The 15,049-nt window shown below is 43.3% G+C and overlaps 1 protein-coding gene across 1 annotated transcript in view; it reads left to right on the top strand.

Annotated features, from left to right (window-relative positions):
- Positions 1-15,049, top strand: part of Dnah7 (dynein axonemal heavy chain 7) — a 215,196-nt gene that overhangs the window by 53,617 nt on the left and 146,530 nt on the right. Inside the window, 3 exon segments of the mRNA XM_050159210.1 lie at positions 8,365-8,558; positions 10,052-10,250; positions 13,671-13,811. Of these exon segments, the coding sequence (XP_050015167.1) occupies positions 8,365-8,558; positions 10,052-10,250; positions 13,671-13,811 (534 nt within the window).

Raw genomic sequence — 15,049 nt, forward strand, 5'->3', positions numbered from 1 at the left:
TGTCTGTGAGATCTTCACACGCGTGTGTAATGTGCGTGGGTCATAGCCCTCTTTGTCCTCTCCTGTGCCCCTCCCGTGTTGGTTGATTTTTTTCTTCTTCTCAGCGAGTCCCACTTATATTTCCATGTGTTACTGAGGGGGATCACGGTGTTCCGGTGGTTTTAGTTTCCTAATGAATATGAAAGTCATGCTTACCTCTGTAGTCTATACACAATAGAATCTTATTCCACTGTAGACAAAAGCTAAGTCATGAGATTTTCAGGGGAAAAAAAAGGTGAGGGCGGAACCCGGAGATCATTGTGTTAAACAAAATAAGCTACGCTCAGAAAGACAATTGCTTATGATTTTTTCTGCCTGTGACATGTATGTGTGTGTGTGTGTGTGTGTGTGTGTGTGTGGAGTTCCTGAGAGGAGATAAGAAGAGAAGAGAAAATAAAGAAATCCTTGTGGTTTGGCAGCAGAAGGGAGGATAATTTCAGGAAGAAAGGGACCAGCAGAAGACGGTAGGAGGTACGGAAGAGGGGGAGGCATTAGAAAACAAATAATGACTTAAAATTACGAAAATGCCACCATAAAACCAATCACTTTGTATATTCACTAAAAAAATAATTTAAAGAGGAACAGGAGTTTAAAAAGGATGTGTCGCAATTTGTGAAAAATAAGGAAATAGAAGGAAGGTATCTAGAGAGAAATGTATAAAGAAATCCTCGGCAGCCAAGCGGTGCTGGAGAGCTTCTGACCCTGCGGGAACCTTCTGTGCTGGTGGAGCCTCCCCATGTTGATGGTAGCTGCCGACTGACGGGTGGTGGCTGCTGGAGGCGGCGGTGCCACACAGTTCTACGCTGCCACGCACACGCTCCTCCGTAGCACGCAGGACCACTTGCCTCGGCAGCATGGCCTTTTACTTTTTTACCCACGGTATAGCTTTTAGAACTGGCGTCTGTCATCTCGAACCTGCGCCTGCTTTTCCAGCTTACTTTACCCAACAGCGGAAGCCTTCTGTCTTGGGTTAGGAGCTACAGCCCCTGCATAGGGAGTGGGCTGCCCCTCCGGAAACCACGCTCTTTGCCCTTCTAATCTGTGTAAGGGTGACGCTGTCAAGAAAGCGTTGTGACCTGCCACCTCCTCTGGGTCTCTTGTTATCTCCACGTCTCAAGCCTCCCGACTCAGGTTTGGAACTCAGTAAAGGTCACCTATCCAGGATGGGGGCTTTTTTCCCAAGGACCTGCTAAGGCGCCGATGTTTCTCTAACGACACTTAGGGCAGCGACTCCTTTCTAGGTTTCTGTTCTTCCTGGCCCTGAGTTATAAGTGGAATCGCCATTTCTGTAGCTCTGCGTACATGTTTATTCTGTACATTTGTGTGTGTGGTCTCACGAACATGAACGTACAAGTGCACATGTGCGTGCGCATGCGCACGTGCATATGGAAGCCCAAGGTCAGCTTCTCAGGTCATCCTTTAAAGACTGTAGCTTTTGAGACAGCATCTCCCTCCGGCATAACCTAATACAGTGGGTCTGAAACCTGGTGCATGTAGAGCTAAAATAAAGAGCCAAGAAATGGAAGACGAGAGAAAGGGTTTTTTTTGTTTGTTTGTTTGTTTTTTTTTTTTTTTTTTTTTTGACCTGCATCAGGCAAGGTGAGTGTGGCATTCACTTCCACTGCGGCTGTCTTCCCCAACAAAGCAATCATGGGGGGGGGGGTTCTACTCAGGGCTCTACCCTTATTCATGGAGTCTTGGGCTAATTTCTTCCTAAGCATGCTCATTTGAGGAATAGATGATTCCTGAGCCTGCTGACCGCATCATAAAGTTCCAGCTGTAAACAATGGAAAGGAGGTTTTTGAAGGTACAATTCATATAGAAGTCTCTCCCTGAAGGTCCCTGCTTTGCTTAGTCATGAACTCCGCCTGGCCAGTGAACCCCAGGGACCCTCCTCCTGCCTCTGCCTCCCCAGACTTGAAATCGAGGTGCTTCTCGCTCATGACTGTCATTTTCATGTGGGTTCTGAGTGCTGAACTCCATGCTTGCACGGTGTGTACTTTACTGAGGTCCCCGTGGCAGCTAGAACCTTTACAGACTGTCTTACAACAATCATCTACCTGCCCCTCCATCCTTGGGTTGTGGGATGGGTGTTGTGGTAGCAGGCATGAACACTTTAATTTTACTGTGCATCTCTTGGGTGAACAGATGCAGCGTCAAGAAACATACCATTTTGAGAGGAAGCTTTTTGATTTCCCTTCTTAACAGTGAGCTTAAATATTAAGCGGTCCGTGCTGTAGAAGCACCGGCACCTGGGCTGTGTTACTCCATTTAGAGAGCACAGGCTGAGAAGATGTAGTACAATCCTAAGAGGTCCCAGGGTTTCTGGGTGGTAAATAAGTACCCGTTTCAACTTAGAATCAGTTTCTCAGGAAGGAAGAGAGGCAGCCTGCTCTTTGTAGAGTAAATCTTGTCACTGGGTTTTTCTTTCTTCTTAGCTGTGGAAGTCTTTGATGACAAAAGACCATTCATATTGAAAACAGCCATTTGTGGTGGCCACCCTCATCCGGTTCCCTGCTAGTGCTTCTGGGTAACAGTGCAACTTCTGCAGGACAGCGCTGTTCCACCTTGTACTCCCAGGTCCCGGGGGCTTTGCTCACACATCGTTGGTCAAACCCTGCAGCCTTAACGTTAACATTTTCTCTGCAGCTTCCTCACGGCTGTCCTTGTCTTAGGAGAAGGCTGTGGCTGAGGCTCCCTTCTTTCCAGACCATGGGGCCCTTCTCCATGTGAGCTATGAAGCTGTTGGTTTTCCTGTTCCTCTGTCCTCTGTGGTGGCATTTTTAATTTCCCTCTGGAACCTTGCCTTTGGATTCACAGTCTTGCTAACTGTTTGTCACAGGACTCTTGGCCCTCAGCCTGTCCTGGCTTTCCAGTGGGTCTTCCTTGCATCCCCAGCTTTTGATTTAAAGTGGGAGACCCCGACTTCATTTCCCTTACACAGTCAGAGACCATCAGAAGGTTATTAACTGGCCTAGTTTCAACATGGCTGCGTCTGGGAGAAGGGGAGCAGCCAGATCGATGAAGCTGCTGTGCGGTGTGTTCTGTTGTGCGCCACACTGCCCAGCATGTCGGCCTGGGAACAGCAGAGACAGGTGATCTCAGATCCCCACAGCAGAGGTGATGGTAAAGGTTAGAAACACCGTGAGAACGACCGGCATGTGACACAGGGACAGTAAGGGACCTCCTGCTACTGGAAGATGGCATTGACCCAGCGACCGGGTGCAGGGTCTTCCCAGCGTAGTGACAGCGCGGGAGGACGCATTGAGAGGGCAGCGTATCAGTCATTATCTTTGATATTTATTGTGTGCTCTCTGCTGGCCACGGAGGCTCTGATCATTGTTTAGTTCACTGTGGTCACCAAGCCCAGAGAACTGGCTCACCCAAGGCAGGGCCTTGAGAGAGAGAGAGAGAGAGAGAGAGAGAGAGAGAGAGAGAGACAGAGACAGAGACAGAGACAGAGACAGAGAGAGAGGAGAGAGAGACAGAGCTGTTGAAAAATCAGGACTGATCCTGGAATTATTGCTAGATTTCTGAGTTTATTGTGAATGAAACATCTGAAAATTCAATTTTAGGTAAGTGGTCCCTGGGATTGATATTAATCCTGGAAAGGGTCCGGGACTTAAAGATCACCCATTCCCGGCGGAATCAAGGTCCTAGAGTCAGAAGAGCCTTAGGGTTCTGTGCGGCCACACCCACTTTACTTCGCTGAGTGCCACAACTTTTAAGGGGTCCCTACTGTTGTCCAGGGGTTAAGCCGAGGAATGTAATCCTCCAGTTTACTGAAGGGTTGGAGTTTAACTCCACTAAGCATGTATGCCTTTTATTTCCCGTAAAGCTCCTGGCGACAGAGAGGAGAAATCTTTCTCCATTTGCCAGAAACAACAGCTTCAGGCTCGGCCATACCCTGGTCACTAGGTCTGGACCTGTCAATCAACTCACCAGTCCTCATTTGAGCTACTCAGACTGGTGGTGCTTATGAAGACACACACACTCAGACACGTACACACACACACACACACACACACACACACACACGGGGGGGGGGATAAACACGTGTTTCCTTAACCAACAATTATGAGAAGCATAAAGGATCAAAGAAAGTCATACCAAATTTTAAACTTCTCGTAACACCTCTGAAATCACTTTGCTGTTGTATCTAAGACCTCAGCTAAGACGCCCTTGGCAGTTTGCAGTCGGGCACCATGTGGAGTGCCCGGTGTTCTCTGAGTCCTCTACATCCTCAGGTCTAACGCAGCATGCAAACAGTTAACAAATCGTCCAGGAATGCCTGCTCCGTATGAGGGCTTCACGATAATGGCTACAAGATGAAAGATCTTCCAATGTTATCCTGAGTATTTTCTCTGGCAGGCAAGGTGGCTCAGTGGGCAAAGGCACCTCCTTCAAAGTGACCTGAGCTTGATCCCTGGGACCCATGGGGTGGAAGGAGAGAACCAGCTTCCTCGGGTTGGGCTGTGACCTCCAAGTGCTGGCTCGACTCCTCAGAGATCAGGGAGCCTCCTGGAGAAAATGCCTCCAGAAGCTAGGGCTCTCAGCACACCCGTGGGGCATTTTCTTAATTAGCGCCTGCTGGGAGAGGGTCCAGCCCCTTGTGGGTGGTGCCAGCTGTGGGCTGGTGATCCTGGATTGGCTAAAAAAGCAGGCCAAGCAAGCCCCCCCCCCAAGCCAGTAAACAGTGTGCCTCCACAGCCTCTGCCTCAATTCCTGCCACCGGGTCCCTGTTCTGCCTGAGTTCCTGTCCTGACTGATTGCAGTGGTGAACAGTGATGTGGAGGGATCAGCCAAGTAGACCCTTTCCTCCCCAGTTTGCTTTTGGCCATGGGGTTTCAGCACAGCGAAAATAATCTTAACTGAGACACACATTGCGCCATACGTGTGCCCCCTCCCCAGAATAAATGAAATGTAATAAAAATATATTTCTTGAAGAACGATGTTATACAATGTTAACTTTAGAGCAATAAAATGGATATACCTCTCTTTCTCCTCCTCCCCAGTCTCTCTCTCTCTCTCTCTCTCTCTCTCTCTCTCTCTCTCTCTCTCCTTTCAGTTATGGGTGGGAGAAGAAAGGAAGTGTGGTTTTGTTTGTGTGGGGGTGTGTTGGCATGTACTAACCTCTTCAGACATATCATCTAGCCTGGTTGCCACACCAAGGCTAAGAACGAGTTCCCCTCCTCATTTTAAAACACAGAGATTAGGGCTGGAGAGATGGCTCAGCGGTTGAGAGCACTGACTGTTCTTCCAGAGGTCCTGAGTTCAATTCCCAGCAACCACTTGGTGGCTCACAACCATCTGTAATGAGACCTGGCGCCCTCTTCTGGCCTTCAGGCATACATGGAGACAGAATGTTGTATACATAATAAATAAAATCTTAACAAAAAAAAACACAGAGATTAGACAAGTGATGTAAGCTAGCGCAGGTACACGGGAGACGAGGGCAGGGTTGAAATCAGCATTTCTCTCCAGGGGCCTTGACTTTCTCCAAGTCTGTCTTCACCGTGTCTGGCTCCTCACAGTGTGTCTGATGGCTCTCCTGCGGGTTTAGTCCACACGCAAACGCAAGCAGACGGTTTGGAAGTCTGTATCCGAATCAGAGCCTGATTTGAATATTCATTGAACAAAAATCGGTTATACTAAATGCTATGTTTATCTAAATTCTTAATATCTAAAATACTTTCATATATCAGACCTAAAACAATCAAGCTGTGATGAACTGCCCGAGTTTCCACCAAATGATTATTGTCAGTTTGTGCAAGAGATGGTTCACTTTTGTTAGCAGTAAGTCCTTTTTGTTTTCAAACAAGAGAAGCACATTTTCTTCCAGCAGGTGGCGCTCTAAGAACACGATTTTGGATTTTAGAGACAGCCTAAGAATGCTAGTGGGCCCTGCATGACTTGCACTTTTAAAAATTATGGTGTGTGTGGGTGTGTGTGGGTGTGTGTAAGAGAGAGAGAGGGAGGAAGAGATAGCATTTAATGTCTATTTGAAGAACCATAACTTCGGAGAATTATAATTAAATGCCTATGAAAATCAGAGCTTGCTTAATCTCTTGCTGAACATGTTCCGTACTTTTGCTTTATTGATAACATGGCTATTGATGGTAGTTATTTATTTACTTACCAAGTTGTTATGTTTCTAAGTTACGTCATCCTAATTCAAAACGAAGCAAAGCATATTATCTTTTTAGTCCTGACCTAATTATTCACAAAAGTATGAGATGGGTTCAGTCCTGCACGTGGGAGGAGAAGCGAGAGGCCCATGGGGAGTTCGAGGATGGCTGCAGAGCAAGTTTGAGGTCAGCAACAAAACAAAGAACAAGACAAACCGAAAGCACATTGAAAAAAGAACCAAGTTCTCTTTTAGCTGGTGCTGGGAATTGAACCCAGGGCCCTGTGCATGCTAGATCAATGGCTCAGCCCTGAACCCCACCTCCAGTCCTAGAAGAAAACTCATATTCGAAACAGCTTGCAGCTGATGTTTTTGGTTTGCCTTTCAGTCATGGCTGAGTACAGTTCAAAAAATAAGCAATTTGTTGATCTTAAAATTCAGTGTTCACGCTTAAAAATCTCATCCTCTTATTTTAATGTCATGTGACCTTCCTGGAATGGCCTGTTCTATTAAAAGATGGCTGCCAAGTTTTCATTAGCTTCGTAGCTTAGTGTGAGCAGATTTCTATTAAGTTTTAGTGCCTCTGCCCCTTAAAAATTTTAAATTTATCTTGGAAAGAACTGTACTTTTGCTACTGGTGAACACCAAGCTCAGAAGTGTAAGGCCGAGAACAGACTCAGATCAGACATGAGTTACCTGTTAGGGAAAACAGAGGAAGCAGGGATGCACTCAGGCTAGAGTTTGCTGTGGGAGCATAAAGAGCTGGTACTTGTTAGCACAAGAGCAGTTGGGTGTTGTGATGCACCCTGTAGGCCCACTGCAGGGGAGGGAGGCGGAGACAGCCGGACACCCGGGACTTGTGGGCAGCCTGGCCAAACTCAAATTCAAAAGGCTGCTTGTGGGCAGTTCCTAATGATGAAACCAGAGGTTGACCTCCGTGTTCAACAGGCACAATTGTGTATAGACACACATACGCACACATAGGAAAAGAGAGGAAACGAGTTTTACTTAAAACTCAAGATCACACACACACACACACACACACACACACACACAAGAGTTTTATAAACCCAGTGGTTAGGGTGCAGCTCCTTTGAATGAAAAGGCAGTAACCTTTTTTTTTTTTTTTTAGGCCTGAGTTCTTTAGATTAGCTTTTGGTTATAATTCTTAAGACCAACAGCCAATCAGAGAGCTCTTTTCCGGGATACTTGATTCATTTCAAGTCACTGTGAAGTACACCACCTGCGGTGACGCTCGACAGCACTCAGGTCCCCATCCTTAGAGGCCGCCCAGTCTTGTCTCTAGGAACTGCCCCTGCAAGCAGAGGGACCATGTAGAAGGACACAGGGTGGCTGCTTCCAAAATCTTTCCAGGAAACTTCCTCACATTCAAATACTTACCTTTTTGTTAATCTATAATTATAAAAACCAGGGCGAGTGTTAGTCCCCTGTTGTGAGTAACAACATCCAAACTAACAATTATGCTGACTTGTAGTTTGTAGTGTTTTCTTGCAAAAGCAAAGGACAGATGTGTCTCACGCTACACCCGCGCTTCCTGTGAGTTTCAGATAGCACAGCCTCTCTCTCCCACCTTCTTCCCATCCCTTCCCCCCTCTTCCTATGTTTCTACCTATGATGGAAGTTGGAAGTTGGATCCGAGGATAGAGCCAACAGGACCTTTACGTGAAAGAACTTGTCAGGCAAGCAATATGCAAGACTTATTTTTTTTTTTAGAGATAAATCTTAAAAAGTTTCCATAATCTTCATCCTATTAAAAATCTATTAAAATCTCATTAAAATCTATTACAATCTCAAGTATAATGCAAGTAGAAATCAAATTAGTAACTGGTATTTTGCACTGCATGCTGCATGGGGTAGGTTTTTTGTTTTTGTTTGTTTTTTTTTTTTTTTTGTCAACTTGACACAAACTAGATTCACCGGGAAGATGGTGCCTTAGAGCATCCCGCTAGGAATAAGGCAGGAAGCGACACCCTCTAGGGTCTCAGCTTCAGTTCCTGCTTCCAGGTTTCATTTTGAGTTCCTCCCTTGGTTGCCCTCCAAGACAGACTGCAACCTGAAAGTATAAGATGAGCTACATCCTTTCCCCGCACCCCCGTACCACCACCCCTTTGCTCACAGTGCCCTTCCCAGCCACAGAAATGAAACCGAGACAAGCCCTGTTTACCTCTTATTTTCAGAATAAACATGTCCTGACGGTTGTGACTATCGAGCGGATGCTGGAGAGGCTGAAAAAGTCCAACGAACTCTTGGAGCTCATTCTTAAAGGGCTGAATGAGTACTTGGAAAAGAAGCGCCTCTTCTTCCCCAGGTTCTTCTTCTTGTCCAATGATGAGCTCCTTGAGATACTGTCCGAGACTAAAGATCCTACCCGGTAAGTGCTGTCCGGGCCAGGATGCCCGGTGCATACATCTGTTCAAATATATTATTTTGGGGTAGGCTAGACCACAAATAGTTATGGACAACTATGTTTATAAAAACGTTCTACAAGAATATTCAAAACATTATTAGCAATTATAGCTAGTTATCAGTTATTGAAAATATGCCAGGCGGAGGTGGCGCACACCTTTATCCCAGCAAGGGAGGTAGAGGCAGGCAGATCTCTGTGAGTTCTAGGCCAACCTGGTCTACCGAGCTAGTTCTAGGGCAGGCTCCAAAACTACACAGAAACCCTGTCTCAAAAAAAAAAAAAAAAAAAAAAAAAAAACCCAACAACAAACAAAAACCAAAGAAAGAATATATATAAAATGTCTCCGAATATGTATGTATTCCTGAATGGGATGAACCTTGGAGTGAAATTCTTGTCTCACCACATGTCTTCTTAAGATTTTTAGAACACATCACATTGATCTTTTCATCTATATTTAAACTGTATCAATAAAAGCCAGCATCATGGTGCTTTGTGGCTTGCCATGGTCTCAGAGATGGGCCATTCTCACATACAACACAAATAGGAATGACGGTAATAACTAGCCTTTTAGGTGGGAGTTGTTTGTTTTTTGTTTTTACAGTAACCCCAGTCTAACAGTTGTCGCTACCGAGGGAATGCTGGAGGGGAGTGAACGTCGGCTGTAGGGTTCTTTCTTCCTCTACTGGGCTCTGCCAGCTTCCTGGCAATTCTCCCTAAATGGGGCAGCCTCTTTCCTTATACGTCATTCTCTCTGCTTAGAAAATTCCTTAAGTGTCCATACACCTTCTTCGTCTGTCTCCTGGAGACACCAACATTTGCCACTGAGGGAGGCCTTTCATACCCACTCCAGAATGGCAGACCTTAGTGCTTCTCCTCTTGTAGTGGGGAACATGCTTCACAGCAGTGAAGGGTTTTCACTGGGATTTCTGTTTTCATGTTTGTTTTTAATTCCACGTTCCCCAGTCCTTAGGAAAGAATCTGATGTAAAGCAGGCAGTGAATAAATGTTCTTATCAGTTTTTGTTTATTGGATTATCTTGTGCATGGGCAGAAATGTCAGCGTCTAGATGACTAAGATCAATGTAGGCTCGCACGTCCGTCTGAATTTTATTCACAGCTGCTTCGTCCCCATGTAAGGATGAAAATGTGTCGCCGGGCATTGTTAGACGGTCTGTGTCACAGTGGCCAGAAAGACGTGGGCACACCAGGCCCGCTAAACCACTAACCCACTCCAGGAATGTCCAAATCATCAAAGATTGGAAGACTTGGCTTCCTGTGCTTGCATGCCCATTAGAGCCCTGTAGCTAACGTCTTTTAACCCCCTCTATTGAAAGCAAGCATATGCATATTAGTTTATACACATTTTCAAATGTCAAGCAGTTAGTGTAGAAAGAACCCTGACATGTTAGGAGCTGGATTTCTTTGATCAATTGTTTGATTTTTTTTGTCCCCCCACAGAGTACAGCCTCACCTGAAGAAATGCTTTGAAGGTATTGCCAGGGTCGAATTCACAGAAACTTTGGATATAACACACATGAAGAGCAGTGAGGGAGAAGTTGTGGAACTCGTGGATACCATTTCGACAGCCAAAGCCAGGGGCCAGGTGGAGAAGTGGCTGGTCGAGTTAGAGAGGGTCATGATTAAGTCCATTCACAAGGTGACTGGCTATATTTGTTACGTCTAGAGTATGTCATTGATAAGTGGACTTCGTGGTAGGAACTCGTTGATTATATTTATTTTTATGTTTATTTTATCATCTAGAACAGTATGGTTTTATTTTCTTTTTCTTTTTTTTACAGTAGGCACTGGATTTTTTTAACTTTCCTGGTGAGACATGTCTTCCACAGTGACCAGGAATGACTGGATTACGTTTGACCTGGGGACCTACGAGAGGCACCCCCCCCAAGGAGTTTTTCAATTGTAATGGGTTGTCTTGTGTGTCTCTTATTGATCTACATTAATGATATTGGTCCAATGTCAGCCTTTGCCACATCTTTCACATGACTTAGAAGATTGAGACCTTTTATTTTTGTCATCCCCAGAGGAGACATTATTTTTAGGAATGCCTTGTCTATGATACCTTTTTAGATGTCCTATTCTACCACAATTAAAACATTTGACATTTTGATATCTCTTTATACCTTTGGAAATTGGGTTTTTGTTTGTTTATTTGTTTGTTTGTTTTTACCCAAGCCTCAGTATTATAGTCAAATTCTTAACATTTACTGTATGTAGGATCTGTTTATCCATTGGTGTTGATCTAACCTTTAAAGGCCCAAGTATTGTTTTGTATTTTAAGTTGGAAGTTTTAAAAGCCAGAGATTTAATAAGTACTAGTCTAGCTTTTGGATCTGTTACTTTTATTTGTATAGCTTTAGTTAATCTTTGTAAAAAGTCATGAAAAGGTTTTCTTGGGCCGTAGTTAACCTTAATATATGATTTATATGATTTTATGTTTTTTGTTTTTTGAATCCTGTCCCAAGCATTTAAGGTCACTGTATGGCATAGGGACAAGATGTGTTCATTGTAAATAGTTTGACTCTGTGGATCAGCATAACAGCCCTCGTCAAGAATTTGATTTTGGGAAGCCTCAAATCCTTTAGCCCTTCCTGGTTGTTCTTGTTTAGCTTCCTGTTGCCCGTAACACTTTCACTATAATTGTGGCCCATCTTCAAGGACCACTGAGACTAACTGAAGCCAATCATGTGGAGTAGCCTTATTGCTTGAAGCCCATGTTTTTACCAGCTCCCTAACAAATGGTGAATGCATGCCATAAGATACTACTGCTTGCTTAAAATTTTTTTATATCTTTTACACCTATAGATTTTTATTTACATCTTTTGTATCCATTTGGGTATTGAGTATTTGCTGGCTTGTCAGAGGTAATAACAGGATAAGTAGCTAAAACTCTAGGTACGTCATCTCTGACTCTGAGAGGTACTGGTGATGCTGAATCCTTTGTTTGCACCTCCTCTCCTTGTTTATCACTTTTTGATACTTTTAAAAATCAGTTTAAATTTTTGCCACTGTCTTTTGTAAATCCTGAATCTCTTGACCTGTGAATATTTTTAATGATTATATCGAGTCAAATAACCACTGGTCCTCATTTTAGACATGTGATTTTAAGGTATTAATTTATTTTATTAATGATAGCTTTTTATCCTTGGATATTATTTGGATGCCTTCCTGGAGAGATACTCTGTCTGCTAACTTACCATATTTTTTAACATATTTTGATTGTCAATTTTAACAGTATGAATCTTTTTAGTTAACCTCTCAATACCCTTTTGTAAGGTTTTATAACCCATTGACTTGGATTGCATTTTGTCTGTCAAATTAATGTTATTCTTTATAATGGTATTAATTTTTTTAGTTAACTTTTGATTTTTAATGGTATAAATCCTGTCAGCTTTTTATTACTAGTCTATAAAGACTGTATCATTTCTAAAAGTGCCTCATTCTTGACTCTGTTATCAACTCATTTCTTTAAGAATATAATATGAGGAACAAAGCTAAGTCCCATGATCACAAAAAAATACCGCATAATCCTTGTCACTTTTACATCTGTGTATATAGTCCATGTGACCACGCCCAAAGTGGGCCAATATCTTAAAGGCTGTTGGTTGAAGAAGTTCCCACAGCATAAATTACTACACAGGATAAATTACTATTCAAAGTCTAATTGGCAGTTTATTAGTTATTCATTGCTATGACCAAATATTTGATAACAGCAGTTTAATGAAGGAAGGTTTAGTAAAGTGGCAGCCGTAGATTCTTTTCTACAATGGTGACTTCCCTAGCTCCAGGTAGCCAGCTAGGTTTTTAGTACCAGGGATGATTTCTTTCATGTTGAGAGAGCCTTCAGTCAAACTAGAGAGCTGTTGGTTACTGTCAATATACACATGCCAAGACTGCATGCACCCTTAGGGATATCTTTGCCTTGCTGGTCATTGATGTGGTTAACAGGCCTCCTAGCTAGGTAGGACTGTTGGCTGCTACCCTCCTTTGGAAGCTTGCATGGTAACATCTGGTACCTGGTACCGTGAGGGCTAGTCTTTGGGGAGGAGACTCTCAGGTTAGATTCAGCTTGGGTCCTCTGGGCCCCGTGTCTGAAGTGCCTGGTGTCTTCACTGTTTTTTTCATTTATTGGCTGTTTGCTTTCATCTGACCTGCCTGTAGTTTGGTTCAAGGCCAGCCTGGTCTCAGAGCAAGTTCCAGGACAGACAAGACTATACAAAGAAACACTGTCTCAAAAAAAAAAAAAAAAGTGTTACTATTGGCAGTTACCTCTTGGCATTGCCTTTGTTCTATAAATATCCAGCTAAAACCCAAAGCCTAGAAAATTTTAAGTTGTTAGATATTTCTCTGGAAAATCTAAGTTTGACAGTCCCTTCTGAAATTGAAACACCGAACTCAGTGTCACTCCCCAGAGGATGTTGCTCTCTTTGGTTGGTATGTATGACAGTGGAGGGTGTTCCCTATCGGTAACTTGTAGAAAGAGTAGATGTATCAGTCCGCTGAAAATGTGTAACAGAGGACGTAAGTTAGACTTTGCGGCTTTGTAGTCTTTGCCTGTCCATGAAAGAACTGTCCATCTGTCCCTTATACCCATCGCCATTGCTGTGTGCATCAGACCTATGTCCCGAGGTGGGATTAGGGTCTAGAACGCAGGCGGCAGTTAGAGGGGTGTGTGTGGCCTGTCTGTGTGTACACACGTGAGGTTGCATGAAAAACTGGTCTGTCTGGACAAAGATCCTATGGCACAATATTGGCGACTCTTGTTTTGAAATTGCTGGAATCTATACTTTGTACCAAAATCATCCAAATTTGGCCAGCCCAAATGTACCTGGGATATCTTCGGCTGAAACTGGTCAAATAATAATTTGGGAAATGTGGTTTATACAAGTTGATAATGCCTGACAAAATAACATGTAACTTGCCGATTTGTATAAGTCCATCATCTGGATGAGGATGCTGTAGGAAGAAAAGTGGTAGAAGTCAATTTAGTTTAAGAGTTCAGCTCTTCAGTGGGGATTGTTCTTAGAATGTGCATTTTTACCTTTTTTTAAAAAATTAGGTGATTGGAGATGCAATTGCTGCCTATACAAAAAATGAACGAATTAATTGGGTCAGAGAATGGCCTGGACAAACTGTTCTCTGCGTATCTCAGACCTTCTGGACAGTAGAAGTCCAAACTGCTATCCCGGTGGGGCAACAGGTAAGCTTTTTATTACTTGCATTTTCTAGAATTTAGAAAATGGTTGTGATACCAAGAATATATTCATCCTAAATATATTTAAGTTATATATTTTAAAGTTTAAAATGATGATAGTCTGCTCAAAAATACACTTTTTGCTGTAATCCAAATTACAGGTTTTAAAAATAAGATACATAGAAAAAGATACATTGTTATTCAAGATTTGTGTCTGTCTGAACCATTTGTTAATTTGCATCCTGTCAGAGTTTAGGGGGCTTGATTCCCAGTCTTGTTGTTTATGCGTTATTTATGACTTTACAAGGAAGTCCCCCAGCTCAGAAATATTGGGAGGGTGTGGAATAATAAACTTCTCTTTTGTGTCCTGAGTAAAGCTGCCCTGTATAGAAAAAAACATCACTGCACTTACTTTGACCATTTTCATTTTTAATGTACTGATTTTGAATATATGAATATTTTGAATTCTGCTTAATACCAAATATTCAAGTTTATTTGAGCATATGGGTTTAACATTATTTGGATGACTGCTATTAATTTAAAAAATCAAAATTATACGTTGCACTGAGTGTAATACTCTTTTTTCTTTCTTTAATGAAAGAATGTTTACTATCTCTTCATTCATCACAGATACTGTGAATGTCCACATCATACCAGGCTTTGTGTTGGGAACGGACTCAGCTAGGGAAAACCTGGAGTGAAACTTTCCTGTTTCCCTTTTAAATTTACTTTATTAGCCTTGGCTTCTCTTTGAGCTCTGGGGACTGTCAGAGAAAGTTAAAGAAGGCCTCTTTGGAGTATTTTAGTCTGTGTCCTTGAAGATTTGAGACATGCTCAAGTTAGAGATCACTTCCTGCCACAAAAGTTTCACGAACCTTTCACGAGCCAGATTCCATCCCATAATAATGCCTGTATCAGGCCCTTCAGAGCTCTTTCTGCTTCCTGGAAGTTTGAATGGGCAGATTTTCTTTTACCCATCAAATCCAGTTTATATTACTTGACTACTTACTTCCAGTTGTGAGGCCTGCCCGGGAGTGTGATCTGCTTACCAGGCCTCACACCTCTGAATAGAACTGACCCCTCCTCTCCCAGCAGCAATCAAAGGCCAAAAGCTTTCCAGCTGGCAGGGCCGGCTTTGCGCTCACTTCCCTTAGCCGTGGCTGGGATTTTTGTCTGCCCCCTCTTCCACATGGATCCCTAGCTCTGTGTGTGTGTGTGTGTGTGTGTGTGTGTGTGTGTGTGTG

The sequence above is a fragment of the Alexandromys fortis genome, unplaced genomic scaffold (assembly GCF_014885135.2).
Source record: "Alexandromys fortis isolate MF-2015 unplaced genomic scaffold, M_Fortis_MF-2015_v1.1 scaffold_65, whole genome shotgun sequence".
Classification (NCBI taxonomy): Eukaryota; Metazoa; Chordata; class Mammalia; order Rodentia; family Cricetidae; genus Alexandromys; species Alexandromys fortis.